This window comes from Branchiostoma lanceolatum, chromosome 2 (assembly GCF_035083965.1).
Source record: "Branchiostoma lanceolatum isolate klBraLanc5 chromosome 2, klBraLanc5.hap2, whole genome shotgun sequence".
NCBI classification, from domain to species: Eukaryota; Metazoa; Chordata; class Leptocardii; order Amphioxiformes; family Branchiostomatidae; genus Branchiostoma; species Branchiostoma lanceolatum.
The window spans coordinates 12,349,538-12,375,896 of NC_089723.1; the positions used below are offsets into that span (position 1 = coordinate 12,349,538).

At 39.8% G+C, this 26,359-nt stretch overlaps 1 protein-coding gene across 5 annotated transcripts; it reads right to left on the reverse strand.

The window, feature by feature from the left end:
* Positions 1 to 1,011: 1,011 nt before the first annotated feature.
* On the reverse strand, positions 1,012 to 26,340 carry LOC136427487 (survival motor neuron protein-like). 5 transcript variants are annotated; one of them, XM_066416372.1, is made up of 9 exons: positions 26,215 to 26,340; positions 21,788 to 21,862; positions 18,147 to 18,413; positions 14,790 to 14,893; positions 14,010 to 14,115; positions 13,031 to 13,204; positions 9,896 to 9,994; positions 6,614 to 6,730; positions 1,012 to 5,969 (listed from the first exon to the last, which is right to left on the reverse strand). In XM_066416372.1, the coding sequence occupies exons 1-9, from the start codon at positions 26,251 to 26,253 to the stop codon at positions 5,859 to 5,861; spliced, it is 1,092 nt and encodes a 363-aa protein (XP_066272469.1). In that variant the 5' UTR covers positions 26,254 to 26,340; the 3' UTR covers positions 1,012 to 5,858. The 5 variants fall into 5 exon arrangements, with proteins under 5 accessions (XP_066272469.1, XP_066272468.1, XP_066272467.1 ...); XM_066416371.1 differs by having other exon boundaries at positions 6,614 to 6,727; positions 26,206 to 26,304; XM_066416370.1 differs by having other exon boundaries at positions 26,206 to 26,304.
* Positions 26,341 to 26,359: the final 19 nt, after the last annotated feature.

A 26,359-nucleotide genomic window follows, 5' to 3' on the forward strand; every position in this document is an offset into this window, starting at 1 on the left:
TGGGTTTAAGTATACCTGGTTGCTTGTACGAATTTCAGAACTATACAGTTGATAGGTTCAAGCATAACCTCCTTGGTTCAAGGAAGTTAAAAAGACTTACCATTGCTTGTTGTCAGCAGTTTATCATTAGAATGGTTGACTTCAGTCAATTTGATTTTGAATAGCAATAATCTCAGGTGATATGCAACTCAATTTGCACTAGAAAACAACTGCTTGAGGTTTGAATGAAAATGGGACTTGATAAAGGAGTTGCCTGCTTTGGCTTGCAGATGTTGGCCTTTAAGAACACATACCGGCATTACCGGGTAAATGAAAAATTGACAATAAGCTTCATGGTATGAGCTACAAGTTATGGTTTACTAGTAACATTTGTACATCACTAGTGTAGTTTGGCGACCTCTGGAACTATTTGCTTGTTGTTATATCAAATCCTTTATTGACTTTGTATAGATAAAAAAGCTACAGTACCTGTAATTGTATAATCCACCACTTACAGATACTGTATGCTTCTTACACTTCTGGACACAAAAATCTCCTCTAAAAGTCTTTGCAAACTTACTATATTACAAACATTTTCTCTGCAAATTGTACTGTATTTGTAGATACAATGTACACAGTGTATAGACACAATGCAGTAAAACGTGATCAGTTTCCATTGTTATTGACACCCATCTTTGAAACATTGAACTTTGCAATTGCAGAATACAGCTTCAATTACATGAATGAAATGTGGTTGTTTGGACACTTTTATGTAGAGTGTACCTAACATAAAATTGTAACTGGCATAAGGAAATCGTACCTTATACTATAGTGTTGTCATTTTTAGAACAATAATAAAAGCATCACCAATGGCTCTAGTATAGTCTTACGATGATACACTGTATTGTTGGAATGTAAAGCAGTTACATAATATTATCCTAAATTGCTATTAAATGTCATGCTACCGGATTCAAATATGTAATGTATTGGAATATAATATTCCTGGCTTTGTTGAGCTTTTTTTCTTTCAGTTTGCAGTATGCATCTCATATGGAAAGCACATTGTCAAGTTTATTTATGTGCACTTAACACAAAGTTGCAACTTACAATTCTTTATATTATCAATAAACTGCTGGTTTCACATCTGGCACACGAACACTGGTTAAAAGATCCTCTATTTTCTGAATAAAATGTGCTGACCTTGAACAATACTGTGTATTAGTCAGTTGTTTGGTGAAAGAGACTCTTGATATAATTAATTGTGCATTTTGGTAACTACATGTGCATTTAGGATGCCTACTCTTCTCCACTCATGTGTTGTCACTTGAAGGAGCTAAGATGTCATCATTAGGTTTTACAGTCTCCCATCCGTTACACCTTCCCATACCTGTACGTCGTGGTGGCCAAACCCGCTTCTCCTGGCTTCCAGCGCAACTCTTCTCTCCTGTTCCAGTCAGCATGGGGCTCTTTCTTCTGTCTCACCCATCCTGACGACTTTTTTTCCTTCTGCATCCTACTTTTTTTCCTTCTGCATCCTACTTTAATACGGAAGAACCATAACTGCCAACCTTTATTTCTGCACTCCAGTAGCAGATCTTGATACTTGTTTTGGGCAAAGCCTCAGGGGCAGAGCCTATTGTGTAGTACTACTTTTGGTTTGCCAAATATTCTAGGAATTCCGCAAACGCATTCCCTAGGGAATTGGTTTTTGGCAACACTCAACATTAAGTTGATCACCTCTACCCAAATAATATAAGTTGTTCAAAGTATGAAAGTCTTATCTTTGATAGCAAAAAAGGCTATTGTATTTAATTCATTTCCTCAAAAGATCATGTAAATGGACCCTCACATGCATGATTTATGTGTCTAACTAGAGTCCCACGACCTCATACCTTTGCCGACTGATCTGAGCCTTTTCGAGTAGCATATCATAAATGTTTTTCCATCTATTATGCATATAAGGATCTCATTTGTATGGATTATGTCAGTTAATCATCTTCTCTACCCAAATAACACAAGTTGTTCAAAGTATGAAAGTCGTATCTTAGCAAAGAAGGCTATTGTACGTACGCCAAAAATACTTATTCAAGCAACTGGATAAAATTTTGAAACAGTCAGACTTTCAGACAGCATCCGATGTCTTTCGTCAGTGACTAAGGAGAGGGCTTGAAAACCAAGTTTTATTACTCTCCAAGCAGAGGTTGGTGGGGAAGATCGTCACCGTTTTATCATATGCCCCGATTTTTGTCCGCTCGCCCCACTTGGTGGCATATGACAAAACAGTGACGATCTCCCCCACCAACCTCTGCTTGGAGAGTAAAGTTTTATACCATAACTCTGAATAGACATGTTCATGAGGTTAAGACAATTTTGGATGTCTTGACGTAGTCTTCAAAAGAAGATTATTTCAAGACAAGGTTGTATGCTAATAGTTCAATTAGCTACTGTTGTTACAGTTACTGTAATCAAAGGTTGTTCGTCCAGGGGTGGGGGGTAGTGCATTATCCCAAGTGCCTGAAAGTTCAACACGTACATTGTAGACCTCCTTTCCTGTTGAGGGTGGGATTGTATATTCTCTCATATATTGCTTCTCTAACTCCTCGTTTAAAGGCTATTGTAGCATTTCCCCCATCATTTACCATTATGGAATTATAGTATTTTGCAATTAATTATGCAAATTAGGTATTCATTTGCATCATTGATATCTATCAATAGTCCTGTTTCTCAGTTACATGTACCTATGTCACATGCTTGAGAGTGCTATAATTTTTTTTTTCAATACCAGAGGACTCCTCAAACTTTACTTCAAGGAAGAAATTCAATATGTATGGAGTGCAGTGAATTTATAAACTAATTAATTATACAAATTAGGTACCGATTTGCATAATTAGTATGCAATCTTGTCAATCATCACTTATGCTATCTACATACCAAATATATCATGATGATCCGTAAAACCCTTTGCTTTCAAATTTTGAAACGAAATCGGCTCCTGCAGTTTAAAAAAAGCCGCTAGGGAGTCCAAAACTACACGACTTACTCTCAGCTATCTAATACTAAAAAAATCATGACCCTCCAGAACATGAGATATCAAACCTGGAGGTTTCGCTGCAGTACCATAGCAAGTTGCTAGGGGGCCCAAAATCTATTTATTTCGAGGTCTGAAGAAGACCTTCCCACATACCAAGTATGAAGACAATCCATCCAGGAATTCTTGAGTTATTGTGTTGACACAGACACAGACACACATGAACGCTGACGAAAACATAACCTTCTTAGCAAACTCCAAAGGTAATAAGCGAGAAATATCCCATCGGGTGACGCATGTTTTTGCTGTGGAGAAATTGGGATTTTGGGGTCCCTTGAAACTGCACAAGAAAAAGCTAGCCAGCAATTTGTAGCCAACATAACAAACTCCGAAATGGTGTGACCCAGCTGAATGTACGACGTTCGTATGGAAAAATATCCTGATGTGAAGTACTTAAACCATGATTTGTCGAGAAAAAAATTGATAAAAAAATTGAAGAAAATTAAGAAGATTGCCGTTTATTTGATACCAAATTCTTACATATTTGAGCAGTTGGTGGTGGCAAAATAAGTAGCTACTTTTCAGTCCTGTACAAAACACATTGATGTTTAACTATTGATAATCATTTCTATTCTAAAAACAAAACAATTGGCATAACCAAGATGCCCTGTCCCAGGAATTGACCTCAGGTTCCTCTGAGTTACCAACTACAGTCAAACCTGCCCAAGGCGACCACCCGGGGGACCTAGCAAAAACGGTCGCGATGGACAGGTGGTCGCCATGAAGAGGATACCACTCACATGTTTCCAGGTCGAGGTTTTCAAATACAGTACGTAGATGGATGGAAAATTATGTGAATTTAGACAGCATGACCCCCACGAGATTTAATTCTCATTGACAGAAAGATCCTACAAAAATTACATTTTACGTTATCGTTGTAATATTTGTATACCGTTACATCGTGTATAAATTTTCGTCATAATTTTGACTACAAAACAATGTTTGCCTGGATGATCTCGCAGCGCCCTCCCGCATTCACACGTTACGTTAAATAGTATATTTTAGTATTTCTGGAAATGAGGCGGCCGCCATGGGCAGGGATTGTGGTCTGTGTGGTCCCAAGTCGTGGCGGTCGCGGTCGCGTTGGATGGGTGGTCGCATTGGGCAGGCAGCTTAATGCTTGTGCCTATGGGGAAAATTTTCGGGACCGAGAAAAAGCGGTCGCCATGGCCAGGTGGTCGCGTTGAAGAGGTGGTCGCCTAGGCAGGTTTGACTATAATTGGAACCAGCAGGAGCTCAACTGTGAGACTGCTACCAGTTGAGCTTCAGGGATGTCCCTAATGTATACATGTGGGCCCAGCAATTTGGTGGTACAAGTATTGATGGCCATGTTAATGATTTGCTACAAGATCAACAGTTACAGAAGACCTGTGATTTGTGATTTATTGAAATTGCAGACAGTACAATACAAAACACATAACGCAGCCTTGTCAAAACAAGGCGGCAGGCGGCTATTTTCACCGCCTACTTTCAATTTTGTGCCGGCTACTTTTGTGTAGAATTTTAATAAAAAGCACAACTAAATTTTAGTTACAAAAGTTGAGTTTTAAAATGCACATAAAAGTTACCCAGAATATACCAAAAACCATATTTAGGGGGTCTCAATTTACAATTTTTTTAGGGGGAGACCGTACCCACCCCCGCGAGCGACTTCTTTGCTCGCATAGGGCCACTACAGGGCCCGCCTGTTACTTTTGGATATTAACCTCCTACTCTAAAATTTTGTGACAAGGCTGAATAAAGAATAGATAAAAGACATCCTCTTTGTCCTGTTCTGCAAGGTTTTATTACCTGAGTGTTTTGTGATATGACAAAGTATGTTTGATGCATATCTTGATGAAATAAATGTATTGACAGTTGTGAGACTCATTTGTTATCTCTTTCCAGAATGTTGTTGATGACAGAAAATGCTTGGACTACATGTAGAATGCGTTGCTCATCACAATTCACATACCCAGCCTGCATACGGCATAACTTATAATACGACTCTTAACCACGCCATAACCACTGCTGACTTACTCCCAACTAACCTACCCATGACTCACCCCAAGGTCATAGACAAATTTCTGCTTGACTGTAAGTCATTCCCAACCAAACTGACTACTACCAGAACGTTGGCGAATCACCCGACCCAAAACACAGAAGAACACTAAAAACCGTATTGAAGCTTACCATCATCCAAATTTGATCTCTCTGTGATATCAATAACATAGAAGAATGGATTATTTTGATTAAAGATTAAAATGATGCTGAACATGTCCTTTTCAATTTGTAAGTGGGTTAGCAATCGGTCGGGGATTAGTCAGGGGAGATTCGGCAGTCTGTGGCTAGAGGTCGGGATGGTTGGGAGTAGGTAGTATAACCGGTTAGAAAGCATTCGGGGCTCAGTTGGGAGTAAGTCATTTACTGGTTATGAGATGGTTGGGACATGTTTGGCACCAAAGGTAGGCGTAGCCTAAAACTGGTCAGACTGCTCCCCAACAACGCCGACCTGGGTTGGCTAGTGTTCAGGAGCCATGTTCGGCTGTGTGTAACTTGGGCTTAGCATACTGTAGCCAACTGACAGTTTAATACTGGACAAAATAGTTGCTTGTGGGGAATGAGTAACTGTCATTTGGCATATCTTATTACCTGGATGTCTGACCTTCATCAACATAACGTACTGTAGTTGGTGTAAACAAAAATAACATTGTGTGCCATCACAATTCTGCACTTCTATTCCTTTCTGCTAGGGGACATGACTGGTTCTATGATCATAGCTGTATCACAACGTTCTAGCCTGTCAGTAGGACTATTCCCATCCCCATCTCTCTGCATTATTGGAACGTCTAGAGCCTACAGAACCTGGGGATCGACTACCTAATCTACTTGGTCTTCCTGCTGTCTTGGCATCCTTCAAACCCTGTCAAACAAACAAAAACAACAGTAAGGCATAAACTGTCATCTTATCTTGTTATCATCAACTTTATGCCTCCTAAATGTACTGATATACATATAATAATAAAGGGTCTGTAAATACAGTCCTGCAGTACCAATATTACTAAGGAACTGAACAATATTTAGCGGGTGGGGGGGTAGGTGGGGGGGGGTAGGCGGTCGGGTCGATTTGTACTGTCAAGAATGATAAGAGATAAGACTCCCAAAATACACAGTACATTTGGATTCCTAAGTTTGTGACAGTCAATGCTCTTGCGCACGGCCCATGCTTACCACGAAACTTGGGTTGTTTCTGAGTGATTTGGAGCGGCATATATCATACATGATGTGTTTTTAACCGAAGCCAAGAAATTTTTTCCCTTCGCCCTCCCCCAAGATTCAATTTTTTTCCTTGGCCCTCCCTGGGTCCACAACGCCTCCCACTAAACATCATACTACCAGGTAAGTGCATTTTTATGCATGCAGTTATTATCTACAATATGATATAGTACATAGATTATACGGAAAACGCTAAATGCATGCAAAGCACATACATGTAGTATTTTTTACACCTATTCGTATTAGTCTACAATGATGCCATACACAAGTTAGTGTATCGTGCTAACTGACCTGGTAGTACCCAGTATGGTAGCCACTCATGTACCAGGCCATTAACATACAGGCTAGTGAGTCATCGTCTTCTAGACCATCTGTGACAGCTGGGGGTGGAGGCAGTGGTGGCATCTTCTGTAACACAGGTACATGTATGTAGTTAATATCCTAAAAATTCCTGTCCGTGAGACATCGCCAAATAAAATATTTCTTATAATTCTTATACTGTTTGTAGTCCATTGTGTTGCTTATGAAGACAGAAAGAATACGATTAAAACACATAGCAGGGCGGAGGTTTGAACCCTGCTTGCAATTGGACACACTGTGAGGGGTTGCATTCCCACACAAACCTTGATCTCTGCTAAAAATTCCCATGGTCATGGGTGGCGAAACACTTTTTCAAGCTGATAACTGTCCAGCCTTAAAAAATTCCCATATATAAACTTGTTTACACTTTCTAAGAATTCCCACATTTTCGTGAAATATTCAAAATATTCATGGCACTGAGAACAACATTTCTGATACTGTCTAAAAATTGGCTGCATCACACTGCCTTTGTTTCGAAATTTCGGACTTTTGTAGTTAGCATAACTTTATTAAGAACCTCTTGGTGTATTGCCATATTTGGTATGTGGATAGGTATCTGGAAGACAAAGATCAAGGTTGATTTTGGGCCCCCCGGTGTGTGATTTTGGTACTGCAGTTTTGTATCTTTTGACCTTTTGGTCTTGATTTTTTGGGGGGCAGATAGATTTTGATAAAAGGAAGAAGTGGTGTATGTTGGGGCTCCCTAGCAGCTTGCTCTGGAACTGCAGGGGCATTTTGTTAAAATATTTCATGAAGGATAACTGAACAAAGGAATAATGGATTTCCATGATATTCAGTATACAGGTAGCTTAGACAGAGATGTACACAATGAGATGCAAATTATGCAAATTGGAATGTTATTTGTATAATCAAAAAGGAAGTTCTATAATTCCAGTGTTTTGTACAATAGGACTCAAATACATTGTAACATATGTTTAATTCATCTAAGTGGTTAATGATTGGACTGTAAACTTTGTGACAAGTGTTAACTAGTAAGTTAAAGGTGCACATAACTAAGCATAGATTATGTAAATATGGAAGTAATTTGCATATAATCAGAATATTGCATGGAACTCTGACTTGTTCTTTCAGCAATCTTCAATTCACTATGTTAAAGATGAATACAAGATTTAATTCCCTCACTGAGGGTACAATAGTATGATCTTGCACTCAGGCTGTAGCCTTTTATCAATTCCCATGTTCAAAGGACAAAACAAGACAGAAAGGCACTATCAGCACAGTCATTGGAAGCTATCTGGAGTGGTATAGATCTTACTTCATGACAGAATGGGTTAGCTGATAGTGTGGACCTTGGCAGGCTGCATGGATAGTTGAATAAATAAATGCAGAAAATGATAAACTTGTTCCACATTGTGATAGATGAGATAATGGTTCATTACTTCATATCAAATGCAAACTTTAGAAATTTGATATAAAAGATTGTCCAAAGCCTGAATTGCACATATACATGTGCCAAGTAAGGTTGTGCTGAGGTAAGACTAGCAGTTTAAGTTGTTTCTCAGATTCTTTGGAGGAAAAGGTCTGGCTGTAGGGTAAATTAGTATCATCGGAAAAAAGCCCTTTTGTGACCAACTTTTTTTGCTGCTCTCTGCTATATACATGTATGGCCTGTGTAACAATATCAAATCAGAATTTCATAACAATCCATCAATAGCTTCTTTAGTTACGCTGTTAAATCACAAATACAACCCAAAACAAAAAGACACTCTGATAATAACTTAAAATATAACTGTCTGGGTGAAAGTAATTAGATTGGTGCGAAAATAAATTAAGGTTCTTAATGAACACCTTTCTGGTGATGTACAGAACTGCAGGGTCAGCTGCTCAGGTGGCAGGGAGAATTAGTGTTACTTACACACACAGACAGGGGTTAAGCTATGATGAATAGGACCAACCAAGTTACCATGCACACCACCGCTTCTGTGCAGCTGTAGGCGAGACAACTGATTGGGTCTAATTGTACTGTCTCCTGCCATACAGATCACATGATCCCTACTGCTGACCTGTGCACAGGTTGGCAAAAATGCCTTGGGACCTGTCCTTATGTGCATTAATCATCACAGAAAATTACATGATCCTTAAATTACTAGTCTGATGATATAGGAATGCCACACAAAACTGGACACATTGTCAAGATCCATTTTCATTGCTGTTATTCATCAATGACCTACCTGATCATGTGCAGTTTGGAAAAGTGGCTATGTTTGCAAATGATGCTTAATGCTTTAAAAAAGTCTGACTTGAATCATCTTGCAAATTGGAGAGAAATCTGGCAAATTAAATTCTACTCTTCCAAGTGCAGACTGTTGTCAGTGTCACACGAAAGTCTTCCTCAGTGAAATATTCTTACACCATAGCTGTTCCATACTTACAGATCTGAGAGTTATGAAGACCTACATGTACTATAGGGCTCCAAGTATGTAATAATCTCAACTGGCATTAAACCCCATGCTCAAAAGAAAGGTTCAATGTGCAATTCAATTCTTGCCATTATAAAAAGATCCATGTTATAATACCCCCTAAAAACTTCCAGGTATCTTAGGTAGTACTAGTGGCTATTTAAGTAAACTACAGCTTTGATTTTAGTTCTATGAATACCTAATATAGTATCTAATCTGTAACAACATACATGTAAGTCAACTGTAGGTTGGCAAGGTAGCGACCGATGGAAGCAGACTAAAGCTAACAAGACTGGACTATGAGTGTTTCTCATTCCTTAATAAATGCAATCATATATCATATCAATATAATCATCTTCTACACCCAAATAACAGAAGTTGTCCAAAGTCTGACAGTCTTACATTTATATATGTTACCAAAGAAGGCTGAAATAAGTGGACATTCAAATTGAATTAAAGGAAACTCGACTCAACTGAATTAAAGGAAACAGTAAATCGCCAAATTGAAACCATATCACCAAACAGAAGTTGGGATATAGGCTTCCCTGGTCATATATTCACACCTACATGAGTGATGAAGGGAACTTTGATAAGGTAACAATTGGCTCTTCATATGCTTTAATGTTGAATGTAACATGCAGCAGAGGTTGGTGGGGCCGGTGGCCAGAAAACGGGGCATACGGTATGATAAGAAGGTCACAATCTTACCAACCAACCTCTGCTTGGAGAGTATGCCAAGTCAGACAGGTCAAACATAGTATAACGTTGTTAGAACAAATCAAAGCATACTGACCTGTATTGGTGGAGGTTTCTCCGGTCTGCCTGGCCTTGGTGGCCACATAGGGAACCCAGGCATGTTCCCTGCCCAGGGGAACGGTGGGGGTGGGGGCATCTGCAGAAGAGAAAATACTTTTAGTACATTGCGGATAAAGTTCCAAACATAGCTATTATAAATTGGCCCTTGCCCAGATTTATGACTGTGTAGTCTTAGTCAAGGATGGGTTGGTGGAATTAGCTGTCCGCTTCAATTGGCGGAAACAGCTGTCCAGTCTGATTTCGGGGTGGAAAAAGCTGTCCGGTTTCTGCTTGTGGTTTCGCCCCCTAGCAGAAATCACTAAAAGTGCAAGCAGTCTGATGTGTTACCGCATGTCATGAGGTGAAAAACGCTCATTGGATACAAGCATGCAAATGCCAACAATGTGACCGGTGAATGCGAGTGATACTTTACGTAAATAATAAGCAAAGCACCACCCCAATAAATAAATAGCTGCTGTCGCTTCGTCTTATTATTCATATGAAGTGCAGTACCTCCACCATGAACATTAACGTAATTACGTTTATGCAAATTATGAACATGATTGTAATTACGATGTGAGCATGTCGTGCCGCACGTTCTGGGAGGGGGATTTGGGGTGTGGGCAGTACAATGCCACATTTCAGGTCATTCAGTTGGAATACCGGCGCACAGGAGGCCAGAATATACATTTTTGGTCTAAAAATGCCCAAAAAACAGACTTTTAAGGCCTGTGAATGAAGAAAAAAATTCTAGGGGTATGTATCTACGCTACCTGTATACCAAATTCCAGCTCATTTGGTCAGGGGACGACCAAGATGAAGCCCTTTGAGTTTGAAGGAATAGGAGAAGAAGAAGAAAGAAACATGACCAATAACAATATATTTCATCCAAACTGTAGTATGGGTGAAACATAAAAAGTATCATGATAGCATAATATATCAGATATGCTTTGAAATCTATGCACAAGAATCTGACATTCCTACATGGAAGGAAAAGGACATGATTGCCGACAGGAGATGATTTGATTAGTCTCATAGCATATACAGCCAGACAACTGCCGATTAGATCTCATCAGATAATCTTCAGTCACAGTCGGCACCAATCTATCACAATGTGGACATTATGGGACTCAGCGTGGCTTTGTTGGACTTGGTAGTAAAGTCAGGAAGTCTGATACAAGTTTCATGTACAATGTAGTTCCCTATAATCAGACGGCTTTTTCTCTGTGATGAATAATGCAGTCACATCAATTTGGCAGCAAAAGTTTGATGGCAATCAGGCAATCTGTGTGGGTAAGAACAACCTTGAACCGAAAGGGTATGAAAGAACTGGAGACAAGTAGTTAGGTCATGTTTTTCTGTAAGAGAACAATGTTTGGTAATATTACCCTGATTCATGTAACACCATTAACATTGTACCCTTGTCAGGAGAGGGCAATTCTGTCATAAATATATTAGGTACATGTTAAGCTTAAGAAGGATTTGTGAATTACACCCAATTCCTCATGCCAACTTTCTGCTTTGTGAGCATTCCTTTAAAAGGCAAGTTCACCTGTGCATGGAAGTTGGGTCAAGATACAAACAACACAGTCATGCGCTAAGAAAAATTACATGACTTCTTAGCGTGCTGTGTCCCGATGTTTCTAGTTCTAACTTTAGGAATTCTTGTGTGACTTCTGTATTGTCAATAAGTACTTTTAGATTAAATTCTGGCCATATATCATAAAGGGGACCGGGTATAGATCTCACTGTGAATCATCCTGGAACTTAATGTGATGCATCTGTGGATTATCAACCGCGGCCATGAAAGTCAAGGAGGTTCTTGTGCAAATGCAGAACGTAGGGTCTGACATCATTTCTCCCTTCCTTTTCCAGAATGGTAGGATGATGCCACGATCCAGTCGTCGGGAAGCTTATCTAGGATCCATAATACATGGTTGATTATCTGGGTGAGCCACAGAATCATGAGGTTGCCTCCCACCTTCAGCATCTCCACTGTGATGTTACAGATGCCAGGGGCCTTCGCTTTCTTCAGTTTCCCCAGTGCAGCCTTCACCTCTTCTGGAGTAACAGAGATGTTGGGGCAGTCAGGGTTAGAGATCAGTCGCATTTGCTGCCTCAGTCAGTGTGGGGTCCTCAGGGACTGTAGGATGGTTTAGAAGCTGGCTGAAATGTTCCTTCCAGCGGTCGATTTCCATGGAGATGATGTTGCCAGTGCTGTCTTTTATGAGGAAGTTACATTGTCGAGGGCCGGCTTTGGCCTGGCGAAGAAGACTGTAGATTTGCCTCTGGTCGTTCCTTTTTGCCACGGCTTGTAGCTTAGCCGCCTGATCGGTCCAGTACTTCTCGTGGTCATGACGGATAGATGTGTTGCGAGCTCGGTTTAGGCAGTGGTACTCATTCAGGTCACCTCGATGATAAGCATACTGAAGGTTTCTTTTCTTGTGGCATGGCTTGAGTAATGACGTGGGTCATGGGGTTCTGGCATTGAGCCATTCAGCATAAAGTGTGCCCCGTACTGAAACATCAGTTCCTCCTTCTGCCAAATTGTTTTTCAGGTCCTTTCCAGTACGCCCGGGGTTCTTGTACACCTGTCTTCTCGGGAATCTTACTGTGGCTGCTGAAATTCTGACCAAGAATGTCACCAAGTCTGTTCAGAAGTTGAAGCAGGTCACTGCAGCTTAGGGGAGCTGCACAAAGTACTAACGGCAAACCCAGACAGGGGTGAATAATTTTGCAACCTGCTTTTTGAAAGTTGCAATTTTGGAATAACTATGAGAAATATCTTGACTTTTGCCCTTGCATTAGATTCCATTAAACTATAATCTGTTCACCACATATATAATTTAGTAATATTCTGCAGTTACAATGTTTGTCATTTTGCCCAAATTTGCAAAATGTGAAAAGGGGTGAACAATTTTGCATGCAACTTTATCTGGGATAACCTTGGAGTTAGCATGCCCAAAATGCAAAGCAGTGTGGGACAAATTGGGAAAAGACTGATTTCAATATGTCACATGAATGCAGATGCAGGACCTGTATCTAAAAATCAACATATCAGTCAAAATACTTGCATCGTACTGTTAGGTTTGTTGAAGATTGACTATTTGATTGATTGGTTAAAAGTGCTGACCTGTGAGCCGTGACCCTGTCCTGAGGGGGGTGGAGGGAGGTGAGGCTGTGATGGAGGTGGCTGGTATGAGCCATACTTCTGGTGATAATCCCTCCACCAAGATTCGTACCGGGAAGGGCTACCATCTGCTTCCGAATTTTTATATTGACTCCATTTCTTAGAACCTGAAGTACCCTAGAAATCAAGATAAATCTGATTCAACCAATTAAAAAGTCATGATTCATTTACCAGAAAAATGTTAAATTGTTGTTAAATGCAATACCAAGTGTCTTAGATACATTTTGTATCTATCTGCAAGCCATGATAAATCTCATACTGTAACACTTTCATACACTTCAATCCAATGGCATGGCGCCATTATCTTGATAAGTCAATGGAAGTGCAGACTAGGCCACTGCATGTGGTCATCCTCTAATTGCGAAACTGGTGTGCAGTGCTGGACAAGCCTGGCATTGATGCCAGACTGATCAAGCATTTTGGACATTGATGCCCTCTCAGTCCAGATCCCTGGGCAATTTGGCATCAATGCTTCCAATGACCATTAATCATCATTTATCATTCTGGCTCCTAAGAGTAAGACTTAAGCAAAGTCTGATCTTCTTACCCTGACAAGAGCCAGTCACACCAAATTACCCGCTGCCCTCAGTTTCTAGTGTTAGGCCCACTTTAGACTTGCGTCGCATAACAGGCATGCGGCGGTTCGCTACCGGTCACGGTACATTTTTACTTGCAATAATATGTATCTGTTCTGTATATCATATGATTGTAAACCCTGCAGCAATTCAGCACTGGCTGCCATTGCACGGGTAATTTCTGACCAATAAAGCATTATTATCATTATCATTATTATTATCTCTATATCCTCCTACATGCATACGAAGGATTTCCTTTATGAATGTTCATAAATCTTTTCATTTAATTCAAAAGCTTTGCTGGACATGGCTACAAAGTATATGTATCTTCCCATTGAAGAACTTACCTCAACAGCTGTATTTCCACTGTACAACTGTACAAATTCTCCTTCCTGGTCCAGGGAAGACAGGTCCTTCAGGTTCTGTTCCTCCTCATTACCATAGTAGGTATATCTGAGTGATAACATGATGATCACATTAAATCAAACAACAGACACTTAGCCATATGCATGGGCAGTGATGCAGTAAGCCACAGGAGGCAAATGTTATGGATGACATCATTGATTATCGCCTGATTTTGAAAAGAAAAAATTAATTTTCCTCTCTGGATATGGTCAACATGACGAGAGAGTACCAAAACGGTAAAATATGTTGTACTGTAGCCATGATTGCACATTCAATCAATCAATGCATCCAAGATTAATTCCTAGATAAATACATAGAACTGACACTAGTGAGGTACGCTGTAGCCATGACTGTAGTAACTGTTGTAGACTAGATTGCAGTGTACTGGGAAAGGCGATCGTCCCTCGGTGACATAACTTCCTCGGCGGCCAAAGTCCCTAAGCCAGCATAGAGAACCTTGGCCCGTGTAAGAAATCACGTAGACCCCCCCCCCCCATATATACGCCACCGTTCCAGGAAGTCTGCGAAGGAGGCTACCAAATTGGCTAGAAGCTGAGGAACTGAGGAAACTTGGATTCTGAACTTTTAAACTGCGGAATCTTTTAAGAGCACATTAGATTCTGTACTAATTTATGTGTTATGTAACTTTTAATAAAAATGGTCTACTTTCATTCAAATTTGCTTCACTGATACAGCCTATATATTGTAAAGAACTTGCAAACCTAACAAGGCATGTTCTTCTCTGTGGATTGATGGAGAGGATCTCAGCTGGGTACCACAGTTGGTCTTCAGAGTACAAGGCAATGCACTGGTCTCCTGGCATCCACTAGAATATACAGTACATTACAAAGTTTAACAGACTTGTCACACTTTGAAATTTCATACTAAGTTAGTATATGATTTGCACAGATAATTAATGCCGGTACGCAAGAGAGACCTCTTAACCTTCTCCCTGCTGCCCAACTCTGTAACTAATAGGGAATTGGGTGCCAAACAGCTAAAGGTTAAAGTTTACAGGTGATAAAAGTTTATCCCTCATCTGCCTTTCAAACATTTGGTTCATGAATGTAATAAATTCATCATGATAACAATATTCTGTTCTCTTAAAGCATGCAGGTACAATTTTTGTACATGAATCAACTTGTGAGAGTGCCACACACTGGGTTACTAATAATGTAATAGCATTTTGCTGTTCATAGCCCTTTTATGAACTGCTCCCATTGCATCTTGGGAGACACAGGGTACTATGCATATAGCGTTGGAGGCAAACAATATCTGATCATTACTAAAAAAAACTATGAAAATCGATGCATGTGTACTGTATCAGGTCTGGTCAATTTTGCCGTGGTAATGATTTTTTTGGTTCCATGCATTACCCCATAGTGCCCATGTCATGCAGCCCGATCCCTGATAAGGTCTATTCCTTATAGGAACTGTTACAGTACAATACTAGTCTAAGAGTTCTATGACCTTAAAACTTTGCCAAGTGTGTTAACCTTTACGACAAACATACTATAAAAGTTCATCATTGATTTTGTAAATATTCTCATTTGCATAGAATATATCAGTTGACCATTTCCTTGACCAAAATAACAGAGGTTGTCCAAAGTCTTATCTCAACAAAGCCTTTTCTTCATCAATTATGCAAATTAGGTCATAGTTTCACCTTCACTTAACTTCCAAATGCTGAAAGTATAAAATTCCCATCAGTTTTTTTCTCATTGCATATGCAAATTATGTCTTTATTTGCATAATTGTGATGTTCCTCTCTTTCTCAGTTTTATATGCCACATGTTTGAGTCATTAAATACAGCAGATTTATAAAACTTTATAAAGAGTCTGCTAGGATATGAGGCTGGGGAATTGTGTAATAGGATATATTGAGAACTGGATATCATGTTTTGCTCTCCTCCAATTTCATTGACATGCAGGAAGTAATGACTTATGACAACATACACATGTCTGGGCATTAGGGATACCCTTTTAGAGCATATTTCTTATTGCGTTATATTGTAGGTGACGTGGTTTGTTTATCCAGAACTGAGATGGATGTGTATGTTCAATTTTGATTCCGAGTATGGAGTCTACATTTCCGGTGTGTCTGTTATTGGTCTGTCAGTAGTTGTTCCAATACACTGTCAGTTGATTGACATGAACTCAAAGTTGCTGAGAGAAAAAATACAGTTATGACAGACGGTCCATGGAACTGATGCTACTTATTCACATGCAGGAAGGCATTGTTTTTGGTCTATTTGTCTGTGTTTTCACAAACTGTTATTTTGCATACTCTAGTTTCATATAGAGGTTCAGTGCAGGAGGTACGTTTGGGCCTGATGAAGTTCTTGCAATAAGGTAAGGAAATAGTGAAGTGAACAGGAAAATGAAAAGATGTACATTCAAGTACATGTACTATAATCATCAACAGCTGGGATTCTGCAAATATAGCCTCTGTCACCATGATTGTATAATCAAACCTACCCAAGGCCACCACCCGGGAGACCGAGGAAAAGAGGTCGCCTTGGACAGGTGGTCGCCTTGAAGAGGATTGACTCCTAATATGTTTCCAAGTTGAGTTATTTTAATGTCAACTAGTACTGTTATATAATACAGTATCAGAAATGATACACGCACACACACAAAAAATCTAAGCAAGGCCTAGCAGAGGTCCTGCCGATCCCAGCAAGAATGATGACTGAATGATGACTGAATGATGACTAAATGATGACTGAATGATAAATCATATCACTCCTGCCGAGCTCAAGGCTGCATCAAAAGGTAACAATGCAATAGAACATACATAGAGCTGTGTACTGGTACATGTACATTGTACCGATATTGTACCGGGTACAACCAATTAGGTACAGGTCCAAAATACCTGAACCCTGGTGGACCGGTACTGGACTGGTACTGGACTGGTACAAATCAGGTCAAGCCTAACTCAGGGAATGGCCGCTTTGACGGATAAAATTATTATGAAATTACCATGGCAGTGCCACATCTATACTATACTTCAGCACATAAAACACATTTGGAAGGCTGAAGTCAAATTTTCATCTGTGTTTTCATACAAATAATAACTAGCACAATTAAACATTATGTTGTTACATGTACCAGTTCAAATATGCTTTTGTCCTTATTGAAAATCTACCATTTTCTGAACAAGTAGTTTAGGTACAGGTTCAGGTCCGGACCTGTACCTAAACCCGTGTACCTGTACCTGTACCTAAAATTTGTTAAGGTACACAGCTCTAAGCATACAGCATCAGTGATCACAAGTAAGCAGCGTCCAAAAAAGGCTTGTGAGATTCATTTACATGTATCATAATTATACAAGTCTTGATAAATGTCCCAGTTGCATGGCTACATGCCAATTTTCATTTCAGAATCTGAACTCCTAAAAGTTTTTCTTTTACTGCTGCTAGGATGAATTCCGTGTTGAATACGTGATGTCTTGGTTCAAGGTCTTTTAGACTACTTTTCCATTAATCAAACGAAACCACCTGGTACATGGACAGCTCCTTCATTTTCCTCCTTCAAAGCAAGAGCCCATTTACTTGATTTAGATCATTTCTAACGCCTGCCAGACAAGACCCTAGGTAGACAAACAGAGGCGCCGTTGACAGTGAGTTGGTGGGCCATGGGAAAATCAGCGTAATGTGCCACCCTCCCCATTATAATTCTGGCCAGTCACATCGTGATGACGTTTATGCCTTTATTTCCCGCTGGTTCACTATCAGTTATGCCAGCAAAGAAGCCAAACAAGTGCTTTTAAAAAAAGCTGGCATTTTGAGTGTGTGAAGTTTCTGATTAAATCATGCAAATGAGGTCATCACTAGCATAACACACATTCCGTTATACTTACCTTTTCTAAAGCTACCTACGCCTCCAATATGACATCTGAGACATTTACCGCAAGGGAAATACGAAGTTACTGCATAAATTATGCAAATGAGGTCATCATTAGCATAACGCACATTTCATACACTGAGGTAAGTTGACAGCTTTAATATATCAAAGCCATAAATTGTTCACCACAAATTCCTGTAATAAGTAAGTACATGTACATGTATTATACATACCCGACGACTTCCTTTGGGCTTTCCCCTCTTTTTTGTCTTTTTCCTCACCATGGATGAACTCGAGACTTCAGCTTCTACTACTGATTTAGCATTAGTTTTCTCATCTATCACAGAGTTTTTTTCATTGTTTCTTTCTGCTTTGTTGTCCCTGTCCTCTGTCTTGTCGTCAGTTTCTTCAGTCTTCTCGTCTGTTTCAGTTGTGATGCTTCCCCCTTCTTCCTCCTTCAGGTCATCTACATGTATCTCTTCATCATTGTCCAGAGCTATCTGTAGAAATACAAAACATGAGTAATGTTATTGAAAACAGTATGTTCAGTAGTCAGGTTATTCAAAATCAATTTGCATGACAAGACACATGTTGTACACATGAATGACATATAGTTCAATGCATGTAAAAATCTATGATGTGGATCACCATAAAATTCATACATCATCTTGTCAGCTTTAAAAATATAAATTTAAGGAATAAACCACAGACTATATATATCTATCTATATCTTTCTCTATATATAAGATGGTACGTTTATTATTTTTTTTGAAAATTTGGGGCTTTGCTATAACCAGAGATCCCCCAAAAATTCAAAGTTATGTTTCTTCTGCCCATGCACGTTTCCCCGGTATTTTTGCTCCTTATTCGCTAATTTTTGGCGTAGCAGCATTGATTTCCTAGCAGCTATGATGGCCTTTGTCAACATGACTCCGTAACTTCTTCATATGTGCGGTCTGAGACCTTGAGCTACTTTTACAGACAACCTCTGTTCGATATTGTGGGCTCAACCACAGAAACTCGAAATCCGAGCATCTCACAAAAACATTGTCTTTCATTGCAGAGCAAAAGTTTATAGACATAACAGTTACTATTTTTTGCTGCACTGTGTTCCTATTTGTTGGGGGGGGGGATGTCTTTAGAAAATGATTAAGTACAAGTTGCTATCTGATGATTTTGGTTACATGTCAGTAATTATAAATGATATACATGTACAACGATTTTTCTTGATCACTTGCTTCAAGTTCGAAGTAGAAAATGCACGTATCATGTACACTTTCACTTGTTGAATTGGAAAGCACCATTGGTCCCCAGGTAGGGGTCATAGTGGGGAACCTATGCCCGATTTTTCAACATTACTTTATTTTTTTTTCCGAAGTGGCATCATCATGTGAACAAATTATGCAGAGTTATTCTGTTCAATATCTATATACTTAATAGATATCATAATGGTCTTCAGGCATAGTTGAATAAGTACAACCTACCTGCTCACTATCTTATTTGGCAATATTTCCCCCGGAAAACAAATATGGACACAGTTGACCTGACAATTTGGTAATTTTCCAGGTGTGTTTATCCTGGGGTGGGGGGGGGGGGTGGGGCTTATGTTTATTAGATTTGAAGATTTGACTGGGGGGGGGGGTACTTTTATTTGAGAGGTGAGAGTACTGTAAATGCAGAAATGTTCACGGTGGTTTTATGATCGCGGTTTTCGCGGCGACCGTTTCACCGAAAACTTAACCCCCCCCCGCAAACATTTTTGTCCAATACAGTAGCAGTATGTAACTATAGCGCTGCCGCAAACTTAAAACCATCACGAACACTCCATTTTCGCCTTAGCGTGAAATAAAAACCATGCAAACTTAAATGCATTTACAGTATTAGAAAAAGAACTTAGATAAGTCACTAGGCAGAACGCCCCATCCCGGACTGGCGTATTCTAACGGGGCATAAATACCAGGAAAATACGAATGAAAATGTCTGTTGCCAGACCAGCCTTCTTCACTACAGTTATTTGTGTTGAATAAGGTGTCTGCTATAATACCTAAATAGGTACAATGACCTGCATGGGGAGTGTTTGCTTTGTATTTAGGTTTGGGCTTTGTGTCTTGGTATTCAGTGAACATCCTAATCTGTTCAGCTGTGTTTACTGAATAAAATCATTTTCATTATTAAACCTTAACAACAGTTCACTAAGATGTCAGTGCAGTTCTAGATCTGTTCTTGCTGCTAATTGAATAATCTTGTTTCTGTCGTTGGTGCTGAATGGACAACACAGTTTCTGTCCTTGGAGCTCACTGTACAACACAGTTTCTGTCCTTGGTGCTGACTGGACAACACAGTTTCTGTCCTTGGTGCTGACTAAACAATACTGTTTCTGTCCTTGGAGCTGACTGTACAACACAGTTTCTGTCCTTGGTGCTGACTGAACAACAATTTCTCTGTCCTTGGTGCTGACTGAACAATAATTTCTCTGTCCTTGGTGCTGGCTGGACAACACAGTTTCTGTCCTTGGTGCTGACTGAACAATACTGTCTCTGTCCTTGGAGCTCACTGTACAACACAGTTTCTGTCCTTGGTGCTGACTGGACAACACAGTTTCTGTCCTTGGTGCTGACTAAACAATACTGTCTCTGTCCTTGGAGCTGACTGTACAACACAGTTTCTGTCCATGGTGCTGGCTGGACAACACAGTTTCTGTCCTTGGTGCTGGCTGAGCAATAATTTATCTGTCCTTGGTGCTGACTGGACAATAATTTCTCTGTCCTTGGTGCTGACTGAACAATACTGCCTCTGTCCTTGGAGCTGACTGTACAACACAGTTTCTGTCCTTTGGTGCTGACTGGACAACACAGTTTCTGTCTTTGGTGCTGACTGAACAATATCTTCTCTGTCCTTGGTGCTGGCTGGACAACAGTTTCTGTCCTTGGTGCTGATTGAACAATACTGCCATTGGAGCTGACTGTACAACACAATTTCTGTCCTTGATGCTGACTGAGCAATACCTTTTCTGTCCTTGGTGCTGACTGGACAATACCGTTTCTGTCCATGGTGCTGACTAAACGATACCGTCTCTGTCCTTGGTGCTGACTGGAAAAAAAACCTTCTGTCCTTGGTGCTGACTGAAAAATACTGTCTCTGCCCTTGGAGCTGACTGTACAACACAATTGCTGTCCTTGATGCTGACTGAGCAATACCTTCTCTGTCCTTGGTGCTGACTGGACAATACAGTTTCTGTCCTTGGTGCTGACTAAACGATACCGTCTCTGTCCTTGGTGCTGACTGGAAAAAAACCCTTCTGTCCTTGGTGCTGACTGAACAATACTGTCTTTGTCCTTGGTGCTGACTTGACAAAACCGCTTCTGTCCTTGGTTTTGACTGAACAATGCTGTTTCTGTCCTTGGTGCTGACTGGACAATATTGTTTCTGTCCTTGGTGCTGACTGAACAATACCGTTTCTGTCCTTGCTACTGAATGGACTACTTACTATCAAGCGAAACTAATCTACATCAACATAGCCTGATATCTAAGTCACTCCTATGATTGCTTTCCTGCCAAATACTCTTGCGCTTGTTAATAATCATCTATTGCATTTGAATATTTGCATGAAATACAAGCGAGAGATCTGATGTCTATGAGTTGCGCTGTAAGCATGTAAGTAGCACGGATTGAACAAGCATTCCGTAGTTTGACAACTGCTACACTGTTTCTGAGAAATATTCCATACTTGAACTGATCAATGACCGGAGGGCCAAACATTCAAATAGAGTCAGTTGCCAGACTATTCTGTGGGGTAGCAATCTATGGAAGTGACTGGAACTAGAATAGCACGGATTCCAGGTTACAGGTAAGTCCAAGAGACCAGACAGCTAACCTTCATTGCGTGAACAGCCTTGTCATATGCCTGTATCAGGGCACTGTCGTCCCAAATGTCCGAGTCTTTTTCATCCTGAAAAACAGTAAAGAATTTCCCTGAATACTGCAGATTCATTTACATAGCACTTTAACACACAGAGATTAATGCCAAGCTGAAAATCAAGAGTTTGCAGTTGAAGCAACCTGAGTAATGCAATAGAAGACGGCATTCATTTGCTGTGTGATGATTTTGCAGTAAATTTATTTTGAACAAAAGACCGCTGTTAATATTTCATGAGTCACAGTAGCTTTATCTGGTTAGAAGGTGATTAGTGAAGTGTCCCTATCACAAAACCTACAAGACTTTTACATGGCCAACGTTTTGGAATTTACTCAGCTGCCTTCACGCTTCTTGTAAAACAAACAATCAGTAGCTGAGGTAATCACTACTGAATTAGGCCCTTACGATCACCAAATAAAATCTTCAAGCTTGGGTAGAATGAGGCCTTGAATATGTATATTTTCCAGTGAGGACTTTGTTAACTATAGGAACCTCCTACATTTTTTTTTGTACACGTAGTATGAAAGTTCACAGACTTAAAATTCTGGAAGGGTACAGTTTTGATACCATTTTGCCATAGACATGAACTGAACCCATCTCAGTCAGAGGGTTATGTGATCATGCTGTTTGTGTGTGATTAGGCCATGCTGATTTGATTACATGGATGACATCCTCTGGGGACCTAAAAACTGATGGGAAAATTCATCCATGTAATCAAATCAACATAGTAACAGCCTTAGTAACAGCAACTGGTACATGTACACTAATTGGTCAAGTCATCAAGAGACAGGAGAGAGAGCAAGAGGATGACAAGCCCGAAATGGCTCCAATTTTTTTTGGGCCAAGCTCCCCCTTTCTTATATACATACTATATATACACATATATCATATGCAAACTATGCAAATCAGGAGCAAATTATGCAAATGAGGAGCTAATTTGCATGATTCAAGAGGAAAGTTTACAAATCCACTGCATTCCATTGTGACATATGTAATTGAGAAAGAGAGGAATATCAATAGACAACAATTATGCAAATGAAGACCTACTTTGCATAAATAATGGAAATATACTATAACTCCATGATGGTCAATGATTGGGTTTTCATTTTTGCAGCATTTGGAAGTTAAGTAGATGTGGACATTATCAGACATAAGGGTCTCAATTCGAGTTTGCACACCCTCAAGTCTAGCGACCGTCTCTTCCAGGAAATACTTCTGAGCCAAAACAACTGTGAATGGGAATGAAGGATATCACTATAGCAACAAGAAAACCGGAGTTTCGGTTTCTTCAATCTCTGTAATTTTAGTAAATATTAGAGGGAAAAAGGATTCTTCCGTCAAAAATGAGGCGCAAAATTTGGCATTTTCCCGTGGAACTAAACACATCACAAACTTTTTTGACACGAAAATGACTGTTAGTGTCAGAAATAGAAAACTCCAAGGTATAATCAAGCCCATTATAAAGAAAATCCTACCACAGCTGATGCGCGAGGTAATGCAACACAGCCAAAAGAACGCAACAATGGTCAATCTGGGTCAAAGGGGCAGTTTACCCTCAACGCGTATGGATATTCGGAAGTAAGGCTGGGATCGAAACACAATTTCCACCCAAAACACACCAATTCATACGCTTTTCAGCCATGTTAGTATTTAATGTTTAATGTCAGTTCGAAGCACATTTTGAGAAATGTGAACTCAAACCCAGTCCCTCGAAACCCTTTCGTCCCTTTTTTGTAGCGCACTACCAGGGACCTTGTTGCTGAAGAACTGGTGCATGCACCGTTAATCATGCAATTGAGGGCCTCATTTACATAATTTATTAGGAAATGCTACAATACCCTTCTTTGCTAAGATAAGACTTTCATACTTTGAACAACTTGCATTATTTGGGTAGAGAAGAGAAACGGGGTCCTTATTTGCATAATAAATGGAAATATTTATGATATGCCACTCGAAAAGGTCAACATTAGTTGGTGAAGGTATGGGGTCATTGGTATAAATAAGCTAGAAACATCCGGGAATTGTTTCCCCGACTTTTACCCACCCTGACATTGTAACACCGAGGTTAAGATGGAAATGCACGAATTAAAACTTTTCTCACATGATTCGTCCCCGAAGCTATCAGTAAAGTGCCTGAAACCCCGAAACACAGGAAGTCGGTGCAAGGCAATCTACAGTATGCCGACACGCACCAAAACGTCATCAGGTTTGCCCGGCGCAGGTTTAAGCAAGGTTATATAGACGGCCTTCTAAACACACTCATACAGGGCCGACGGCACAGTTGAAATGTCCCGACAAGTGGATGTCTTCAAGGTAGTTTCTACCAGAAGTAATTGTTAAGAAATACATTTAAATTTTAAGTTGTTGTCTCCATGAAAAATGGAGATATAGTTTTGTGTGTCTGTTTGTGTTTCCGGACCTCTAAATGGATTATGATGATACTTGTTATGTGCGTAGGAGTTGGGAAGACGAAAGTCAAGGTGGATTTGGGGCCCCCTGGTATGTGACCTTGGTACTACAGCAGAATTTTTTTATTTTTAATATTTTGACCTGGACATGCTATGGTCTTGATTTTTTTGGTCACAGATAGCTTGTGATGTAAGGAAAAAGTTGTGTAGGTTTGGGCCCCCTAGCAGATGGAACTGCAGGAGCGTTTTTGTCAAAATTGTGCAATGAGAATAACTGAAGAAAGTAACGACGGATTTCCATGATATTTAATATGCAGGTAGCTTGGACAGTTATGCATGCAATGTAGTAAATATTATGCAAATTGGTTACTTAATTTGTATAGTTAACGAGGAAAATCTATATTTGCAGTGTTTTCTATAATAGGACTCAAATATATAGGCAGAACATTAACAAATACCGATTATGCAAATAAATTCCTAATTTGCATAATCAATGCAAAAGCGGCATAATTTATCAAAATGGTAAATGACTGGACTGTCTACTGTATATTGCATGTACAAGTTACATGACCAAGCATATATTAGTCATTTGCATAATCTTCATGGTTTTCCTACTCGGTTAGCGCCGGCCGTTGCAAATCATCTGAGGAAAATTGCGGTCATGTTCACAACACTGGGTAAGAATGCTGTGATCAGAAAACACTCTCCTGATAATGGTGATGTATAGTTAATTCTTGATATTCTTTATTTTCAGTTCCCCGCATCCATGTCCCACCTAGTTTGAGGTTTTGTTCCAATTTGTTTGTATTTTTGCGACAGATTTATGTTCTGCTCAGAATAGAATCCCAAGGGACATGCTATCAGTTACACTTTCTTTGAAGTGTCATTTTCTCGTGATGGCACAGACAGTGGGAGACCAATACACGTGTAGTAATGACCGTGAAAACGGATTAAACAATGCACACAACAGTTCCTGAATGTTTAAAAGCCTGCCTGTTTATTATTGGTTCAGTGCTGCAATCATGCTGGAAAATTATGTGACAGATTATTATTAATAAATATGACCTGCCGTTAACCATGATTTCTGTGCCAAACACTCCAGGTGTCATGTACAAAATTTGCGTGCCCTTTAAGCATACAAATATTTTCTTTCATTTCAAAAAGCAGGTGTGTATATAACTAGCAAAAAATATTTACAAGTTTGCACTAAAGACGGGTTTCGATCTGCATCTATATGTAAAGGTACTAAAACCCACTTGTAAAACGGTATCAGGACGTTTCCCCATCATGAACTTTCCCCATCAGGACATTTCCCTGTCAATGCACAGGGCTAAAAATTCATTTTTGGGAATAAATGCACTGGTGCACCTAACTTACAAATTTAGCTGCACAGAAAGAATTTTGGGTGTACAACATAAGACAAAGTAGAAAACATGTCAGCAAAACGTATAATACAAATCCTACAGATGCTCTTAAGAATTAAATCTGAAAATATATAGCCAACTTCAAATTGTTAAACAAGTAAAATATCAAACAAAGTATAAAAAGGTTATTTTGCTGCTTTTCTTATTCTTAAATTGAAAGTTAAAAATGACAAACAAAACGGCGTCAGCATGGTCTGAGTTTTGTTCCTTAATAAAAATTTCTTATTTCGTTTCTTCGGTCGCCGCGGCTAGTGCTGAGTTATTGTGCACACACATGACGGAGATACGTCCACAGACTCCACACCGACAGGGGAATGACCGGACGAAGAAAGTGCATGACATGCATGACGAGGAAACGTCTGGAGAAAACGTGCAAGACCGGTATAAATGCGTGCCCCCCTCCCCACTTTATCTTTTCAGCAGCCTATTATACTGTGTTCCAGTACAGTTCGTGAGCTAAACAGGTCAATGGCATGGTTCTGACCCATGTCACATTGACATAGAGCAATTAGGATTTTCTCAACCGTATAGAACATACTCTAACACAAGATACCTGCTCTCGACTGAACACAACATCGCCTTCTGACGCCATCTTTGTTTCGTGCAGTCATACTTTTTCTATCGCCGGTTCTCATTGGCCAGGTTCTGGCAACTTTGACCAATCGTAGTCGTTATAACAGAAGAAGATCAATACCTAT